This window comes from Vanacampus margaritifer, chromosome 18 (genome assembly GCF_051991255.1).
Source record: "Vanacampus margaritifer isolate UIUO_Vmar chromosome 18, RoL_Vmar_1.0, whole genome shotgun sequence".
Lineage (NCBI taxonomy): Eukaryota > Metazoa > Chordata > Actinopteri > Syngnathiformes > Syngnathidae > Vanacampus > Vanacampus margaritifer.
In genome coordinates this window covers 14,981,568-14,998,106 of record NC_135449.1, presented here as the reverse complement: position 1 = coordinate 14,998,106, position 16,539 = coordinate 14,981,568, and the positions used below count along the sequence as shown (strand labels likewise).

Below are 16,539 nucleotides of genomic sequence, written 5' to 3'. Positions count from 1 at the left end.
TCTCCTCCCTCCGCTGACTACGCTCAAGCTCTCCTAGTTCTGCCTGAAGGCTCTCGGCCTCCTGTGCCCGTTTCTGAGCCAGGGCTTGGGCAATAGGTCTGAACTCAGCCCAATCAAAGGTCTTTGATCGGCCCTCTCGCCTACGCTCACGTGCTCGGCTCTTTATGATGCCTGGAGTGAATTCTCTTTCCACAGAGGAGGTTTCAGATGAGAGAGAGTCCTGGGTCACGTCTGGTCTCACTAACCCCTCCAGAGGAGAAAAAGAACCATGGTCGTCCGTAGAGCTGAAGGACATTGGGGAATTTTAGATTTATTCTGGCAGCTCTAAATTACATTCTAAGTCTCGATCTTTTCAATGTGTAGCAGAAAACATTTAAAAAAATCTTTTAAAATTAACAAATGGCACCAATGGGATTTTACTCACCTTGCTACATCAGGAGCAGTAGAGGGTCTGACATTCTTCATAACTGCTTGGATCCAATTTCTCCGTATACCAGCTGTCATGGCCGAAAGTGTGTAAACTCCCTCCTGTGTCTAAACATATAAAAACACTAAGTACAAAAAAAATACATAAGGCATGGCAAACATATTCTACCATTTTCTACCGTTTTCAACAAAACTTCAAGGTTAGAACAACAACATGACAGCTTATGTCATTCCTGTATATGAATAAAGCTGCATTGTTACTCGAGACAAAACAACTTACTTGTATTTGGAACCCATAATTTCGTTGAGCCTGGTATTCAGTGACATTGTAGCAAGTTGACAGATCAATCTCACCGTCCAGGTCAGAAGCCTTAAGGATTAATACGCAGATGCATCAAAACCAAATTAACAACAAATTTAATATGCAAGAACAAAAAAAGTCTTAACAGTCACCTCCTCTGCTATAGAATCCTTATAGTACCGTAGGCTGTGATCTGTCAGAACAAACCAGGATTTCTTCCACTACAGCAGATAGAAGAAAAAGTATGGTGACGTTGAGCAGTCTATTAATTAAGAAAATTACCAAATACAGATGGTTTTGAATTTACAGTTCAAAATATTATATTTAACCTACAGATTAAGATACAATATTAAAACTCATTCAATGCCAGGTACGCATTTTCATGTCTTTTAAGAATCCAGAAATACAATCCCAGGTACTACATATTTATCATTTACATTTTTTAAATTCCTTGACGTGGTAGGGTAAAGAAGGATCTGATAATGGCTGGCACTGAATGAGTTTAAAGTGGTAATATTATGCAAAACCTATTATAAGTGAAATTCACATCTGGGCCTCAAAAAGCTCCACCCCAATTATCATGGTAACACAGAGCCCTCTTGCATGGGTACACCCTGTGAGGGGAGCAGCGACTCAAGACCAGCTGTTTTCAAGAAGTATTAATTTATTATTGACTGTGGGGAAAAACACATCTCTCTTAAAATATATCTGTGCCTCTTTTAAAGGAATGAGAATGCTGAAAATATAATTTAATATGTGCATCATTTAAATGCAAATTAACTACCTGTCCTTGCTCATCCAACTTCACCATCCATCCTTTCTTGAAGTTCAGTAAGTCCGGCTAGAATTGAAAAGAACACATTTTACAGAACTGCAGTATTAAATTATCGACAGAAGGACTGATGTGTTGCAATTCCAGATAGGTGGACATTATTAAAAACAAACCCAGTCTAAGAAAAACGCAATCACAAACAACCCTATTTTAAATGTGCACTTTCCACACCAATATCGAAAAACAAAAAACAGCACAAAAACAAAAGCCAGTAAGGCACATGCTCAGTCAAAACACACTTCAGTTGGTGGAGAAGTTGACAAGACCAATGGTTTGGACAATTTCTACTAATAGGGTAAAACTGCAATTTCAAAGCGGACCACTGATCAAGTACAACTTCCACCTCATTAGTTTTTGCTCTGTGAGAATCCAGCTGAGGATGCAGAAACCATTGCATGATATTGTAGCAAACCGCTGTGGTTGTACACGGTGGGAGACAACAAAGATGTGACCGGCGATCATAGGAAATGGTGAACAGGCTAAAAACACGCACACACACAAACTTGTGCAAATTGACAGAGAACAACTCGCCGATAAAAAAAAAAGGGTGGGGGGTGGGTGGTAGATAAACAGTGGGTAAGTGATTCAAATGTTGGGGGCACTTCAAAGATTTTAAGGATGAGGACACATTTTCTTTTGACATCTTATTAACCAAAGTTACTTAAAAGCTTGCCTGTACGGTTGGTTTATATGGCAAGAATTTGGCCATGAAATGGATCGTTTACGTTTCCTATAGGGAAAAAAAGTTTCGAAATATGAACAAATTAGAGTCTGATCAACTTCCTGAACACACACCGTTTGTCGTTCGAGCTTGCCTTCCACTGTATTATGTGCCCTATTGTCTAATTTCCCATTTCATGCTTGAAATGGCAAGAAGAAGAATGTATCAGTGTGAAAAGTACATTTAGCTTTAATACTGCTTTCTGCTGAGCATAAGGTAGTGACACCATCCCCTCCACACGCATACAGTATAGGTATAACAACCAACAGCACACGCAAGCACACACACTCAGAATGAGGCTACTGAAAATGCACGGCAGGAAAAGTCTGCAACAGAAGAAGCAGAATGAGCATGTAACCTGAAGCGGAGAGGGAGAGGTGGGGGCTTGGCAATACCCTGATACCATCACATCAGAGCAACACAAGTCTTGAGGAGAAAGGCAATAAACTATAGAAATAGAAATAATAAAACCATCAGGACATCAAGAACAAGTTTCAACATTTGTCAAATTTAGTAGCTTATGAGTTGGTTTTTAAATTGTGTAGCGAATGTTTCAATTGTAGTTGGAGGAAGTCCAGAGAGAACATTTCCACCAAAATCACCTAACACAGTTACCTAACCAATATAGTCTCTAACAAGAAAGCTTGAGACTATTATAAACCGCTCAAAGCCAGTAACTCATTTTGACCCTGTTTTTTAAGGCTTAGCAGAATAGGAGCAGCTTTGTCTAAAGACTACAGAAGCAGACTGGCTTCCAGAATTAATTGGCACATTTGAGTTGTAGGTAATTACATAACAAGTTTCCAACAAAGCTTGCCATTTATTGTATTGGGCCTAATGGCTGATCGAAGCACTTTCTCTTTCGTCATTCTCTCTATATTTTTCATCAAGCTTGCATGTGCTTAGTACTATATATATATATATACATATATATATATATTTTTTTTTTTTACTTGCCTTTTCTCCCTAAACATTTTGCTGCTGAAGACACAGCCATCTACACCCTTCCATTGTGTGGATGTGAGTTGCATCATGAATCAACATTGTCAAACTCAATTGTTGTAAAGAAAATAAAAACGTTGCTTGAGCGAGCTAGCACTATTGTAATACTTTGCTCCCCAAAGTAGTCAACCTAGACTACACCCTAACCAAATGTACAAACACCCCAAACGGCCTTTAGAGACCAAAATAGTTGTAGAGGGATGATTGAGCATATAAACCGAAAATGAATCAACAACTTGTGAACTGAACGAGTGCTTTAAATAGAAGAAAAAAAATACTACACTTCGACAGTACACCAAAAATGTGCCAACACACTCATTTGGCACACTAACACTAAAAGCTGGTGACATTGAGGTGGAAGGGCAGGCATCAGCATAGTAATAATTCATTATGAATTGTGAGAGGCTACATTCTCAGAGTACAGCATGTCTGATACCCTAAGCGCGAGTTTCCTAAATATCTCAAGGGACAGTGCGTAGGATTTAGTGCCTTCTAGTGGTGAACTAATAGAATGCAATTATTATGAAGCACAGGCGCTACAGTGTCTTAGAGACATTTTGCAAGCCTACCTACCACCAATTATTACCAATTATTTGCAGTGAGTGAGCAAGCGAGCAGCCCAGCAAGCAGGAGCTAGCGGGATCTGCGAGCACGAGTGGTTAGCAGGAACTCATTGGAGCGGCTAGCTAGGACTAGCTGGAGCGATTACCAAGAGCAGTTTGCAAGAACTAGTTGGATCGGCTAATGAGAGCGGCTAGTGGTAGAAGCTAGCAAAAACTAGCAAGAGCATGGCAGATGGAGAAAAGCGGCGGGAGTCCAAATCACGGACTGAGCGACAACCACCTGCCATGCACCAGCTGTGGAAAGTAAGTGGCGCTCAACCCATTGGGTCCGACATTGGGTGCAAGCACCACCAGAGGTTAATTACGTTAGCGAAGTTCTCCTTTGGAAATCCAAAGCAAAAAACGGTGGCAAAATATGTTACCCCACCCCCCCCCATAAGGCATGGCGTATATAATAAACAGTAATTAGTGATTCCTAGATCTACAATTATATAAAAAAATATGCATTGATGGGATACAATATACTTTTTTACATATTATTGAAATTATTAGTGGATTTTTAAAATGAATGAATACTAAATCCTACACACAGTCCCTTTAAGACGAAAACAGCACAAATCAAAGTGGCAGAAGTTTCAAGGCACCTGATACAGGGCAACTTAACCAGTGTCTTCCAAATGCTAGAATGACACAGGAAAAAACAGTATATGAACTACAAGATACACATCAAAAGTCTTACTTTTATCTTTTAGCTGCATAGCAGTCCAAACGATGGTGTAATGAGGAAAATGGATCTTAGGAAGACTAGTTTATAAAAGCAACAGGAAGAGATATGACTCACTGTCATGACCGAATCTGTAGTCCGTCGGTCAAGGGACTTGGCTCTCCTAAGAGGCGGCAAGGAAGAGGGGAAATCCAGACCTTGACCCTAAGGACCATGCACAGAGAAGTGATCAACCTATAATTAATTGGATGGTCAATACATTAAAAACGTGGTACAATGCATTTGCTTAAACTGTAAATATAAGTATAATATAAATGGGAATGCCAGAATTTCGCGAAAAAAATGGATCATTATCTAAATTGTTTAAAAAGTCTAAATAATATTTTTAATCTATCAGAAGATAGATCAAGGTAAGAGGAAATTGTGTTTCAGTTTGTTAATATTAATAACACAGATATGTGCATGCTGCCCCGGCATCTTTGCCTGCACATACTATTAGGTGCATGAAAACATCTGGCAGAACAAGAGAAACAACAATATCAAAAAGAGTATCATAGCATGGGGGGCCATGGTGGGAAAAGGAAGCACAATCACCAGGGGAATCCCACCACAGAATGGAAACTGGAAATGAATACAGCACACCCGGGTGATCTTTGAACCACAAACAAAAAAGACAGGACAGTATAAAGGAAAGATGGCGGGAAGACAAGGCAAAGAAAAACATAGGAAGATTAAATGGAATATAATAGGAATGACCAAAAAAACATGTCAGCGTGTATCACATCTCATTCCTGATGTATGCTGTTTAAAAAAACAACAACACTATTTACAAGTCACTGTACGCATTGTAAATTGCTTTACGATTCTGGTAGTGTTAGCTCTAACATGCTCACATAACGCATGCACGCACAAAGTATTATACCTCTCTGTGGAAACGTCTGTGCTCACTGCGGCCTTGTCTAGCACCACTCCTGCCCGACTCTTCCACCTCCATTTTTTCTTGATTCTCAAGCTCCAGGGCTTCCATCTTCTCAATAACACCAGAGCGACTGCGAATCAACATTTACGTGTCAAGTTTCAAAGAGGTCAAGGAAGAATAAAATATCATAATCATTGAAGCAACATAGTCTGATAGATATAAATGATAGAATCGTAACTTGTTTTGGTCTTTTGTATTGTGTGTGAAGGATAATGTGTTCTTTTTCCTAATAGTGTGTGCAGAAGTTGGAAAACTAAGCTTTTAGCAAATTAAGGTCGGTGTGCAGCTGCCAAACAAATGCTGGGTTAGACAGTTTGTAAATGAAAATGGGATTTTGCTACATATGAAGTGTAGTCTAGGTTGCCTAGGAGCAAAATTGTGCCCATCCCATGTAAATTGTACATTATATGTCGAAACTATGACGATGAACTGTCTTTTGCTAAAATGTGCTATTAAGATATGGGAAAGTACATATGGCTACAAGTGATGTACACAAACGCATGTTATTCTTACTAGCTTGCTAAAAGGGAGCTTCTAAAAGTAATGTGGGCATCTAAGCATGCTCAATACTAATGTCACTTTCATTGCGCAAGTTTTTAGGTGTACCAAAAAAACAGAAACATAGTCAGGCATGCAGTATGGCAGTTTTATGGGACATAAAATAAATAAAATTAATATGTAAAGAATGCCATTATAGATTTAAAGTTAAGGGAAGGAAGTGGTCGAATAAAGGGTTGTTGTTTTGCTCATATGTTTGTGGATATTAATGACTGAGTTGGAAAGCTGACAGTAAATGAGGAATAAGAAATTGGCCTGACTTCACTAAACATGGACGGGGGTTAAATTGAGCAGGAAGTTGACTGGAAGGAAAATGATGACATCCCCACCCGCCACCGCCACCACCACCACCACCACCCCTCTTGGTTTGTTTAAAAAGCTGCTGTCTGTAATGTGTGTATGTGGGTGTGAGACTTTTAACCTCTCCACTAACAGCATGGGGGCCCACAAGGCAGATTACTGAATGGAAAGTACACAGTGTAGATTTATATCCCATGCTTACAGTAAATGACGTAAAAGAGATGTTCACAACCCTTTTACGTCTTTAATTTACTAGATACAACCATACAGTCATTTATATTCCTGTCTAAGTGAACCATAACAGTTCATGTGTTTAGACTCCAGTCCTTGCTCAGTGTCTGTAAGCAGGTAATTCATTCAGATGATGCAGTTTCACATTGTGGCCCAGTTTAAATGCAACACTACAACTGTAAAGAGAGGGTGCTGTCTTAAAAATAACACTTGTTATGACTACAGCTATATGAAAAATTTGAGACAGAACTTGAACTCAATTGTGCAAAATGTTGCTTATCTGCAAGCCTAACTGGTTCTAAACTGTGATATAAACTGTTTAAAAATAGTTCAATCAATCAATTGACCTCATCATAATGTTTATACAGTGGATGCGTACTAGGTGCACACTGCAATGGAAAAAAGATAGGAGGGGTGTTCACACTTCCTGGCGAGTGACCAGAGTTCCTGCTGTCGAAAATGTGCCATCGGAAGAAGAGGACACTGACCTCCTCTCAGGGCTGAGGACAGCTTCCCTCTCATGCCTGTCAGGACTCCTAAACCGGCTCCTCTTCTCTGCCTTTCTTGCTTCTGCTTCCAGCCTTCGGGATCGAGGCGTGTCATGGTGGCTGTATGAGTGGTTCCCTCTCTGGGTAGCTGGGTGGCTCTCAGTGCTGGTCACTGTGCTGCCGCTGGCATCAGAGTCTAGAGAGCTTACCGAGCCACTGATGTGAGAGCCATTAGACAGCAGTGAGCTGCCAGAAGGGAAAGGGTCACTGGGAGCTGGAGAGAGGCAGCGGGGGACACCGCCTAGGCTGGAACAGGAGCCTGTAGGGGAAAGGAGGTCACTGGGCGGCTGCGGCACAGAACCGTGCAGGGCCAGGCTACCCTGATCCACTTCATCGCCATTCACCGAGCCTGTGTCAGACCCCTGTCTGACAGATGTACATTCACCTACAAAACAGCCAAATAAATCAATTAACAAGTTGTCACCATTAAAACTAATATATTTTGTCTATATCATGTCTGGTGTCTATTGAAACTAATCTGATCACTAATGTAGATTTTTCCTGCAATTTATGACTCAGTACCATCTGCCTGTGTCTTTAAAACTACAATCTGCTGATAATGACCTTTCTTCTGTAATTCAAGCCTTTATTTACAAAACAGAATGCTCTGTATGCAATAAACACTCGGGAGTACAGTAGGGTGTAATGGGGTAGGTGTACTGTATAATGGTTACATTGAAAGCCAACGGTGATAAGCGAAAACATTAGGGGTCTTCCTGTCAAGGTTTTATGCTGTCGATTCTGATCATCAATGAGTGAGATCGGCCAATACCGACTCTGATACCAATCACATGGGTTAGTATCACATTTTGCTCACTATTGATTATTTTAATAATGGAACAAATCCTGACATTTCTGTCCTGATACACAATATGCATATGCTTGTTTCACCTATTCATAGTATTTTATAGACATCAGTAGTATGATTTTTGCGCAATCATGTTAAAGTGTTAACAGCGCTACCTAGCAACAGTAGTGAAAGCAAAACTTCCCACCTTCATGCTTTGTGGACAATAATTATTAATACATGCAAAATTTTAACAGTAGGGGTGTAGGGTGATTAAATTTTTTAATCGTAATTAATCACGTGATTAATAGTTAACTCACAATCAATTGCAAATGTTATATCTGATCTAAATGTACAATAAAATATATTTTCTAACTTTTTATACTCTTTAACAAATGGGAAAAATGTTAAACTAATAGAAATATGGCTACATCTTTTAGTCATTGATACAGTAATTTTATAATAATTCATACAATTAAGTTCAAATTAAAAAGATGTGCTGTACTGTAAAAAATGAGTGTGATATGGATTTGTGTTGAGGTCATTCTTCTGCCACTAGATGGCATAATTGTATTTGTAAGACGGTGACAGCTCAGTGCATTTTTCTTTTCACATTAAGAACTATCTAATCTTTAACATGAAGCCACTTATTAAAATTCTGCACATTTTTAAAATTGTAAAATACAACTTAACCCTATCTCCACAAATATATGCATTATTATTACATTTATTACTACTAAATTTTGATGTGGACGTTCGTGTATGTTGCCTTGCGACTGGAATTCCCCCACTGCAGGCTTTCTAAGTAAGCGGCAGTCATTAATCGTGTGTTAAAAAAAATTGTGGTGATAAGGGAACTTTAAATTAACTCAAAATTAAGGCACTAATTTATTTAAAAGGTGTTAATCTTGCCTATTGGATGTGGCTGTGGCGATCCTAAGGGCAGCTCAGCAGGGGCCCATACTGTAGCCCCTTCAGCCTCTCTTTGGTTGAGCTCTTCCTGCCAGATGATGGAACTGGAGTCTGGAACTTTCTCTGCCTCTGGGATACCATAGCCAGTCACTGCTACTTTGGCTGGCCCTGGCTCCTGTGTGGAGGAAGCCTCAACGGTATTACCAAATCAGTTTAAAAAAAGAGCAACATAGTGGATGAGGAGGCCTTACCTGGGAGGTTGTTGGCTCCACCTTGCGTTTCTTCTTCTGGTTCTGTTTATTGGTGCGTGGATACACAACCAGCTGTTCAGTCCACCTGGATGGAGGTTGACGTGATTTTAAACCTCATCTCTCAATGGGAGGCACAAAACAACATACCCATTGATGATCTCTTTATTCTCTCCTCTGATGAAGTACTCCTGTTCTGGAGTGATGATGCACAAGGAGTTCTTCTGGCCAGTCTTCGGCTCTGCATCGATGACATCCATACATAGGTTCATGTTGACTGTGCCCTGAGGCAGTGTACTTGGCTAAAAGAAGAAGAAAAAAGAAGAAATGGTCACTGTTTAGTAAGCCGGTAAGAATGACATCAAGGTTAACCATCCACTGGATCCCCAAAAACAAAACATGAACACATATGGGAATAGTTGACAACAACAAAACAGGCCAAAGATCCGTGACTGGCCAACAAAATAGTGATAACACAAAAATACAGTGAAAATACAGATCTTAGAAAAGCATGCTTCAATGTCACAGAATGTTTCACAGCAAACATCTTTCATCAGTCCTTTCGTTTTCACTAGCTGAAAGGTAAATAACATTTGTGGCTCTTAACAGATTACCACGGCAACCGCACAACTAATTTCAACTGCAGCAAAAATAGACAACCGTAAAAAAAAGAGATGAGATGCCAAAATAAAGCTGCTTTGGGAGTGTGATCATCTGTCCAGATCAGTCTGTTTTTGTTTTTTTTACATTCTACATCACAGAAGCCTCTAATACCGACCAACAAAGATACAGTAAACTAACCTGTGACTTCTATATTTTGCGGGACAGGATAATACCAATAAATGTAATATTTCTACTGATAGCACTAAACCCCCACAATCTTTCTGTGAGTCTGCTCTAAATCCAATGGCTCTCTTATCAGGCTTTGTTGGGTTATGGCTGCTACAGATGTAAAACAGGTGCTGGGTCGCTTTTTAGCTCCTTTTAAGGCCACTGAACAAAGATCAAGCTTTATTAAGATCTGCCTGAAACCCCCTGGGGGCTGCCAAATATGGCAATTGCACACCGCCTCTGTAGAACTCAACCCTATGGAGGAATTTCCTCCACTTGAAAGGAACAGTCAAGGCTGAAAATAAGTAGCAGTAGCTGTCAATTGTATGGAACACTTCAGTGTGGTAAAACAGTCTACATATACAGTGACAATACTTTCTCTGCATAGCATGCTCTGCCATTGTGAGGATTCATTCCACACCCTTTTTCACAGATGAAGTTCACAATACTGCAATATATATACTAGGGCTAAACGATGAACTAATTTGCTCCCAAAAACGTATAGATATGTTCTATTTTAAATGTTTTAGGTGTCCCAAAGACGTATTTATAATTGTTTTATGTTTTTTTATGCTAGAGCATGCAGAAGGCTTTGATGCAGCCTCTCAACTGCACAGAATGGTTGAAGAAATGGTAGTTATTACAAAATCGACCAGCAGGTGGCTGCAGAGTATAAGAGATCAACCAGGGAAAAAAAATCTATTTTCCCCACAGTTTTAACCCCTGGGCGTTATTTGACCATTTTTTGGCTTTTTGTTGGTTCTGACCAAGCCATTTCAAAATAAAATAACGCCCAGGGGTTAAACTGATTTGTGAATAATGATGAAACTTAGCTATATTCTAATGCTAATCGCCGCAAACTTTTTTTTAAAGGAATAAAGGAAGAGACTAATCTTTCTTTTGGTAGGTTCCATGGATTTATAGGAATAGAACACAATATTCTGTGGGTCTTGCGAAATCAGTCAAAATACAGTAAAACAGCCGGTAGTGAAGGGGATTGCTTTAGTGAAAATGGCTGGGAGTTAGTGAGTTAAATGCATTTGCAATATAATTGCAATGTTACAAACTCGATTTACTAATCGCCAAGGCTGCAATTTGACTGGTCATTGAGAGCAGAGCAGAGCAGAGGAGGGGAGTGGGGAGTTTGGAGCAGGCAGAGACGACAAACCGCAGCACTGTAATTAAAGCCTGGCGATATAAGGTAGGGATGCAACGATTATAGCAATGTCGTGATATCACGATATGAAACTTGCCACAATATCGTCTTCGTCATGGTACGATGTTAAGACGAGTAACAAATATATAAATACCTTTTATTGCTGTCACTATCAAATATTTGTATAATCAATTAATCTATTGATTACTCAATCGATTAATTGACTCATCGGATTCATTTAAATTTTGCATTAAAGTGTATTTTAAAAGCATTTTTTCCCTCATTGTTGTTTATTAACCAGTGATTGGTGTTTATTTCATACTTCATATTCGTATAGTGAATAAAAAAGGGGGGGATTGACAATGTACTATGTTACGGGTTTGGTCATTGTTTTACAAAGTAAAAAGAGATGTTTGCTAATGTCTTATTTTATTTATTTATTTCCTTTTTTTCTGAGAAATGTCTTATTTTAATTAAACACAGAAGATAATCAGTCTTTTTCATGAAGGACTATAGAAATCAGTCAACCATTACAGTTGATATGCTGAAATCAGAGGATTTAGACAATTTTAAATAAAAAAATGGCTCCAAACATTACTCGATAATTGAAATAGTAATCAATTACTTGCCGATTAATCGATTAATTTTGACAGCTCCAATACAAAAAAAAACAGTACGTGGTGTGTATTGTGTGTTGTTTCGGCTGCCATCGTACATTATGTTGGAAGATGTCAGTATGGAAGTGTCTGATGTGTGCCATTCATGTCAAATAAAAGGGTTGGCTTCAATTTACGTGCGTGTCTGATGCTTTAGCACACGCACAGAGACAACAAGTGTGCGCTACTAGTGAGTGCTATGACAAATCAAAACACATACTCCGGTCAAATGATTTGAAAATGGCAGCGCCGTGCAAAGTTGTCAAGCGGTCAAATATTAAGAGTATAAATTTAGTCGTACGTTTCATGAATGAAACCAAAGACAGAAAAAAATAATTACTCCTCATTTAATCAATAAGACACCACCAAGTTTTAATGCCTACTGCCACTTGTCTGTTTGTGAAACAGAAAGATGTTACGTCATAAACAGATTCAACCTTTCTTTTCCTACGCATTAGCATGCATGATTTTACTGGCTGGAGACTGGTAAAGCCTGAATCATACTGAGCGACGAAGGTTTGCAAGAGTAGCAGAAGTTGATTTTTAGTCAGTGTTTGTTCAAGGTTGCAAACATGGATGGGATTTATTAATTGGCCTATATAATAAATTCAGTGATTAAGAAGTGCAGTCCACCTTTACCTACCTATCATGTTTCATGAAGTGATATGAGACATAATGTCCAAGTAGGTAAGGTAAGTAAGGCAAGGTAAGGTGTGTTTATAGTGTAGTATATACTCGTACTTATGTTTACACCACACCTGTATGGCAGAATTATGTTATCATGGTGAACGCTTACAAGACTGCACGTGAAAGGATTTAGTCAATTTATACCAGTAATTGTGGTAGATACTAGATAAACTGTTTTTCCTATTCCTTTATGCTTCATTGACCTTTATCTTAGTATCCTAATGCATAATGGTTCTGAGATTGTTGTTATAAAGATTAATTAATTCCTTGTTTGTTGAATAATACATTAGAAAAGGACTTTGAAGAAAAATTACTTACAATTGCAAATTTGAGGGGAAACAAAAATAGATTTTCCAAAACCGTTCAGCTCTAGAATATAGAAACTTGTAATAAGTAAATGTTTGCTGTGATATGGCTTATAATTTAAAACATACCGCAAACCAAAGAAAATTACAGCCACATATTACAAATGGCAATTTAAAAAAAAAAATTCATTATTTTATTAACTATGACAAAAATTAACACTAAATGTATCTTTAGTTAAACCCGAATGACAGTGATTGTGACAGATGCAGTCAGGCAATAAACCCCAGTGTGCCTTAATTGCTTAATTTAATCAACAATAAACTCAAGAAAATTAGACAATCAAAAAAAGCAAAAAACTTGATGAATTATTTAATACACGTGTTACACTTTACAAGTTTACTTTGTGCGGTGAATACTTGCTATTGGCCGAAAACAAAACTCAGCGTACTGCTAACTAAAATAAAAGATGTAAAACCATCAAAATAGTAAATCAAATTAGAAACTACATTGCTTGAATAAAAGTATGACATTCGCAAGGTTTAGGATAGTTTACTACAGAGATAGATCGGTTTAATGGAAATCAAATGCAATTCAATTTCATAGACTGACTCCAGTTGTTTCTGGCTTCAATGACTTAACTATTTTTAGATCTACTGTACGTAGAGTATAATTTGATATTCAAAAAAGCAAATTATTAAGTAACGTATTGTAAATTTGGTGAAACTACACAATATTTTTAATTTGTTATCATTGTGGCCAGACCCAATGTAATAAATAAAATAACAAACATAAAACAGTGGTAAAGAATAAAAAGCAACCAAGCCTGCTTCAAAATGAAGCGTGTATCCACTCCATGAATAATAAATCCTGCAGGAAACTTTTTATAGGGCGAGCCAAAGGCAAGTCTCAAAAGCCTACACCAAATCAGGCTGTGGAGAGAATGCTGCTGTTTGATTTGGTGCCCTGACACAGTACTGTTCACCAAAACCTTTCACAGGGACTGATAGTCTGTCTTCTTCCCAATGGTGTAGCCTTTCAAGATCAATATGTACCAGTAGCTCCCCAAAAGATAAATTGTATGTTGGTCTTTAACAGATTGGGTTATTTGGAAGTATTTATTTGTAAGTCTCAGGACAAGAGCAGCTTTGGTAGGAAATGGTCACCATCTCTTTGCATACTCCCCTAAAGATTCTAGGGTGGTCTTACTCAACTTCCACAGACAAAATCTGTATCTCCATTACATGCCAGTCCATTTATGGCTATTTTACTACCAAAATGTGCCAATAAGATGCAAGTGCAGCATTCTTAACAATTGTGTTACATGAGAACCCTAGCATCAGCTGAGCTGCTTGCTGTGGCAGGCCATGTGTGGAATGTGAGGGTCTGAGGCATGTCAAACGTTTTCTTCTGTGTTTTTTTTAGGGGCTAGAACTCCCTTTTCTTGCTCACTGCAATCCTGGGGCTGTAGGCTCACCACGGTTACCAAATAAGGGCATTGGGAGAGGAATGCTGCTTTCAACAGGAGAGCATCTTTCTTTCCTTCCATTTGTTGTGTAAAGACTCCAGTTTTTTTGTTTTTTTTTAGGCCTTAGCTTCAGTTCACATCCTGCTATCTACTGGGTGAAAAATAACGGGTGATGTCATTGACTCTCAGGACTTGAAATCTGCAAGATGATACAGATGTTTAAACCGCCAACAAGGAAAACAAGCCACTCCTCTGACCTGGCTATGAGTAAAACAACCTATGACAAACTAGCCTTAGTCCAAGTAAAAACCTAATGTATATGAAACTAAATTAAAAGCACATTAGCTTAACCCTATAACTCTCGTACCTGGATCTATCTGCTTTATCGAGCAGGTTTCTGCGATAGAGGAAACAACACAACTAACAGATCACTATGATTCCTAACGCTACTGTACTCCCATTCGAGTCGAGGTAGGTGACCATGCAACTATGTGCTACTACCTAGTTCAGTAACTACTACCTAGTAGCTATCTATCTATCCACCTATCTAATTAGCTAGCTAGCTCTCTATCTCCCTCAGAGCTCTTATTTCATAGCATATATTATCTCTCTATCACATATAGTCTATTACTTGACTACTTGACTACTTGACTAAAAACCGTTGCAAACCAAATCTAATTCAATTGTATCAACTGTCAAAACATAATTTCTGCAGAACATAGATTAAAGTTGATGGAGAGCAATAAACATATGATTTTTAAATATATGATATTTTTTTTATGATACTGTGTGTGGTGTAGTGGGTGTAGTGTAAGAAATAGGGGCGCACCAATCACAATTTTCTGGCCGATCCACGATCTTTTAAAAAGTCTGACCTGCCAATCCCGATTTTTGCCGATAACATTTTTTTTCATTACAAGCAAGATATACCTTCAGTGTTCCAATCTTGTTTTATTGGAAAACATTGAACAATATCGGTAAAATAATACAAATGGGTTGTTTTAACTGTACATGAAGTAGTTCTCTCAAATAAAAATGAAAACCCTATTAGTCATCTCAGCAGAACAGGACAGTGGCTGACTTTTTCAGACCTTTGAGGAGAGAAATGAGATTGGTGGAAAAGATCAGTTTATTTTTAAGGGATTGGCCGTTCACCGATCTTCCAAAACGAAGAAAATCCGGGCCAATAAATCGGCAGGCCGATCGATTGGTGCACCCCCTAGTAAGAAATCACAATTGCCCCCAATGGAGGTCGGGTCATTGGACAAACATGGATGATGAGCCCGATGACAAATAGACCATTAAACGTGCCGTTATATGTGCTCTGAGGGTTTGGAGAGCTCCTATTTTAGGGGTCCAGAACACTAAGCGGCCATTTTCCTGACCCAGTTTTCCTGCCTTGTGGAATAGATGAAAAGACTAGAGGACAATGAGGCTGCTAGTTTTGGAATCATTGGTACAATGGGAGGAAAACACAATTGCACGCCAGCCTGGGTGTCACTGGAAACAGAGTGGAAACAGGCATGTACTATTGTAGTCACTGGTACAACAGAAATGTTGACTTACTTACCCTACACTGTCTAGTCTGACTATTAAGAAGCTGTGCTTGTATTTTAAACACAGAGCCCGCCCGTGAACTAACACTTGACAATAGTTTAGCGGGGCCCATTTGTATGAGAAAGTTCAGATATTTAAAATTCATGCATTTTAACCAAACTGTGAGCTCCCAGTGTTAACACTCGAGCCTGACCAGCCAGTATGTGGCGCACTGGAAAACTTTTTCCACACTACCATACTATATATGAAACATGTTTATCGGACGTGTTTTAGTACTTACTGATTCATCCAGGGCAAAGCGCAGACAGCCATGTTCGTACAAAACAAAAAATCTCCGTTGCCATTTCTGTTGGGGGGGGGGGGAGAAATACATTATTGAAATGTTGACATATATAAGTATATAAGTTAATGGTTTATGAATATACAAATTGGATAAGGAGTAGATTTTAACATAACAATCCCAATAACATTGTTGCTAGTGATCAAGATTGTAGTTGGATGGCTTGACCAACACTGTTATTCTTCATGACTGTGCACATGCAAAGACGATTGTGATCCCAAGATAATTTTCCATGTGCAGCGTATATTTGGCTTTTGATGTCGTACAGATCAGATGAATGTGAACTAAGGCTGTGTTCAGAATGCAGGCATTTCTGATTCCAATTGGATTCTCCCCCAAATCCGATTTTTAGAGCTAACTGTCTAGATTGTTTTTAGCAAGTGTCCAAATCCGATCTGGCCCTGTTCAG

The 16,539-nt window shown here is 38.7% G+C and overlaps 1 protein-coding gene across 2 annotated transcripts in view; it reads right to left on the bottom strand.

Moving 5' to 3' along the window:
* Positions 1-16,539, bottom strand: part of mprip (myosin phosphatase Rho interacting protein) — a 63,420-nt gene that overhangs the window by 33,301 nt on the left and 13,580 nt on the right. For both annotated transcript variants that reach the window (XM_077550403.1, XM_077550402.1), the window contains exons 3-14: positions 16,071-16,136; positions 9,283-9,434; positions 9,136-9,220; positions 8,885-9,059; positions 7,126-7,570; positions 5,492-5,618; positions 4,687-4,773; positions 1,512-1,568; positions 880-948; positions 707-796; positions 425-534; positions 1-284 (exon numbers count right to left, since the gene is read on the bottom strand). The exon at positions 1-284 is cut by the window's left edge and continues 269 nt beyond it. In XM_077550403.1, coding sequence (XP_077406529.1) covers positions 1-284; positions 425-534; positions 707-796; positions 880-948; positions 1,512-1,568; positions 4,687-4,773; positions 5,492-5,618; positions 7,126-7,570; positions 8,885-9,059; positions 9,136-9,220; positions 9,283-9,434; positions 16,071-16,136 — 1,747 coding nt within the window. The remainder of the gene's footprint in view (positions 285-424; positions 535-706; positions 797-879; positions 949-1,511; positions 1,569-4,686; positions 4,774-5,491; positions 5,619-7,125; positions 7,571-8,884; positions 9,060-9,135; positions 9,221-9,282; positions 9,435-16,070; positions 16,137-16,539) is intronic.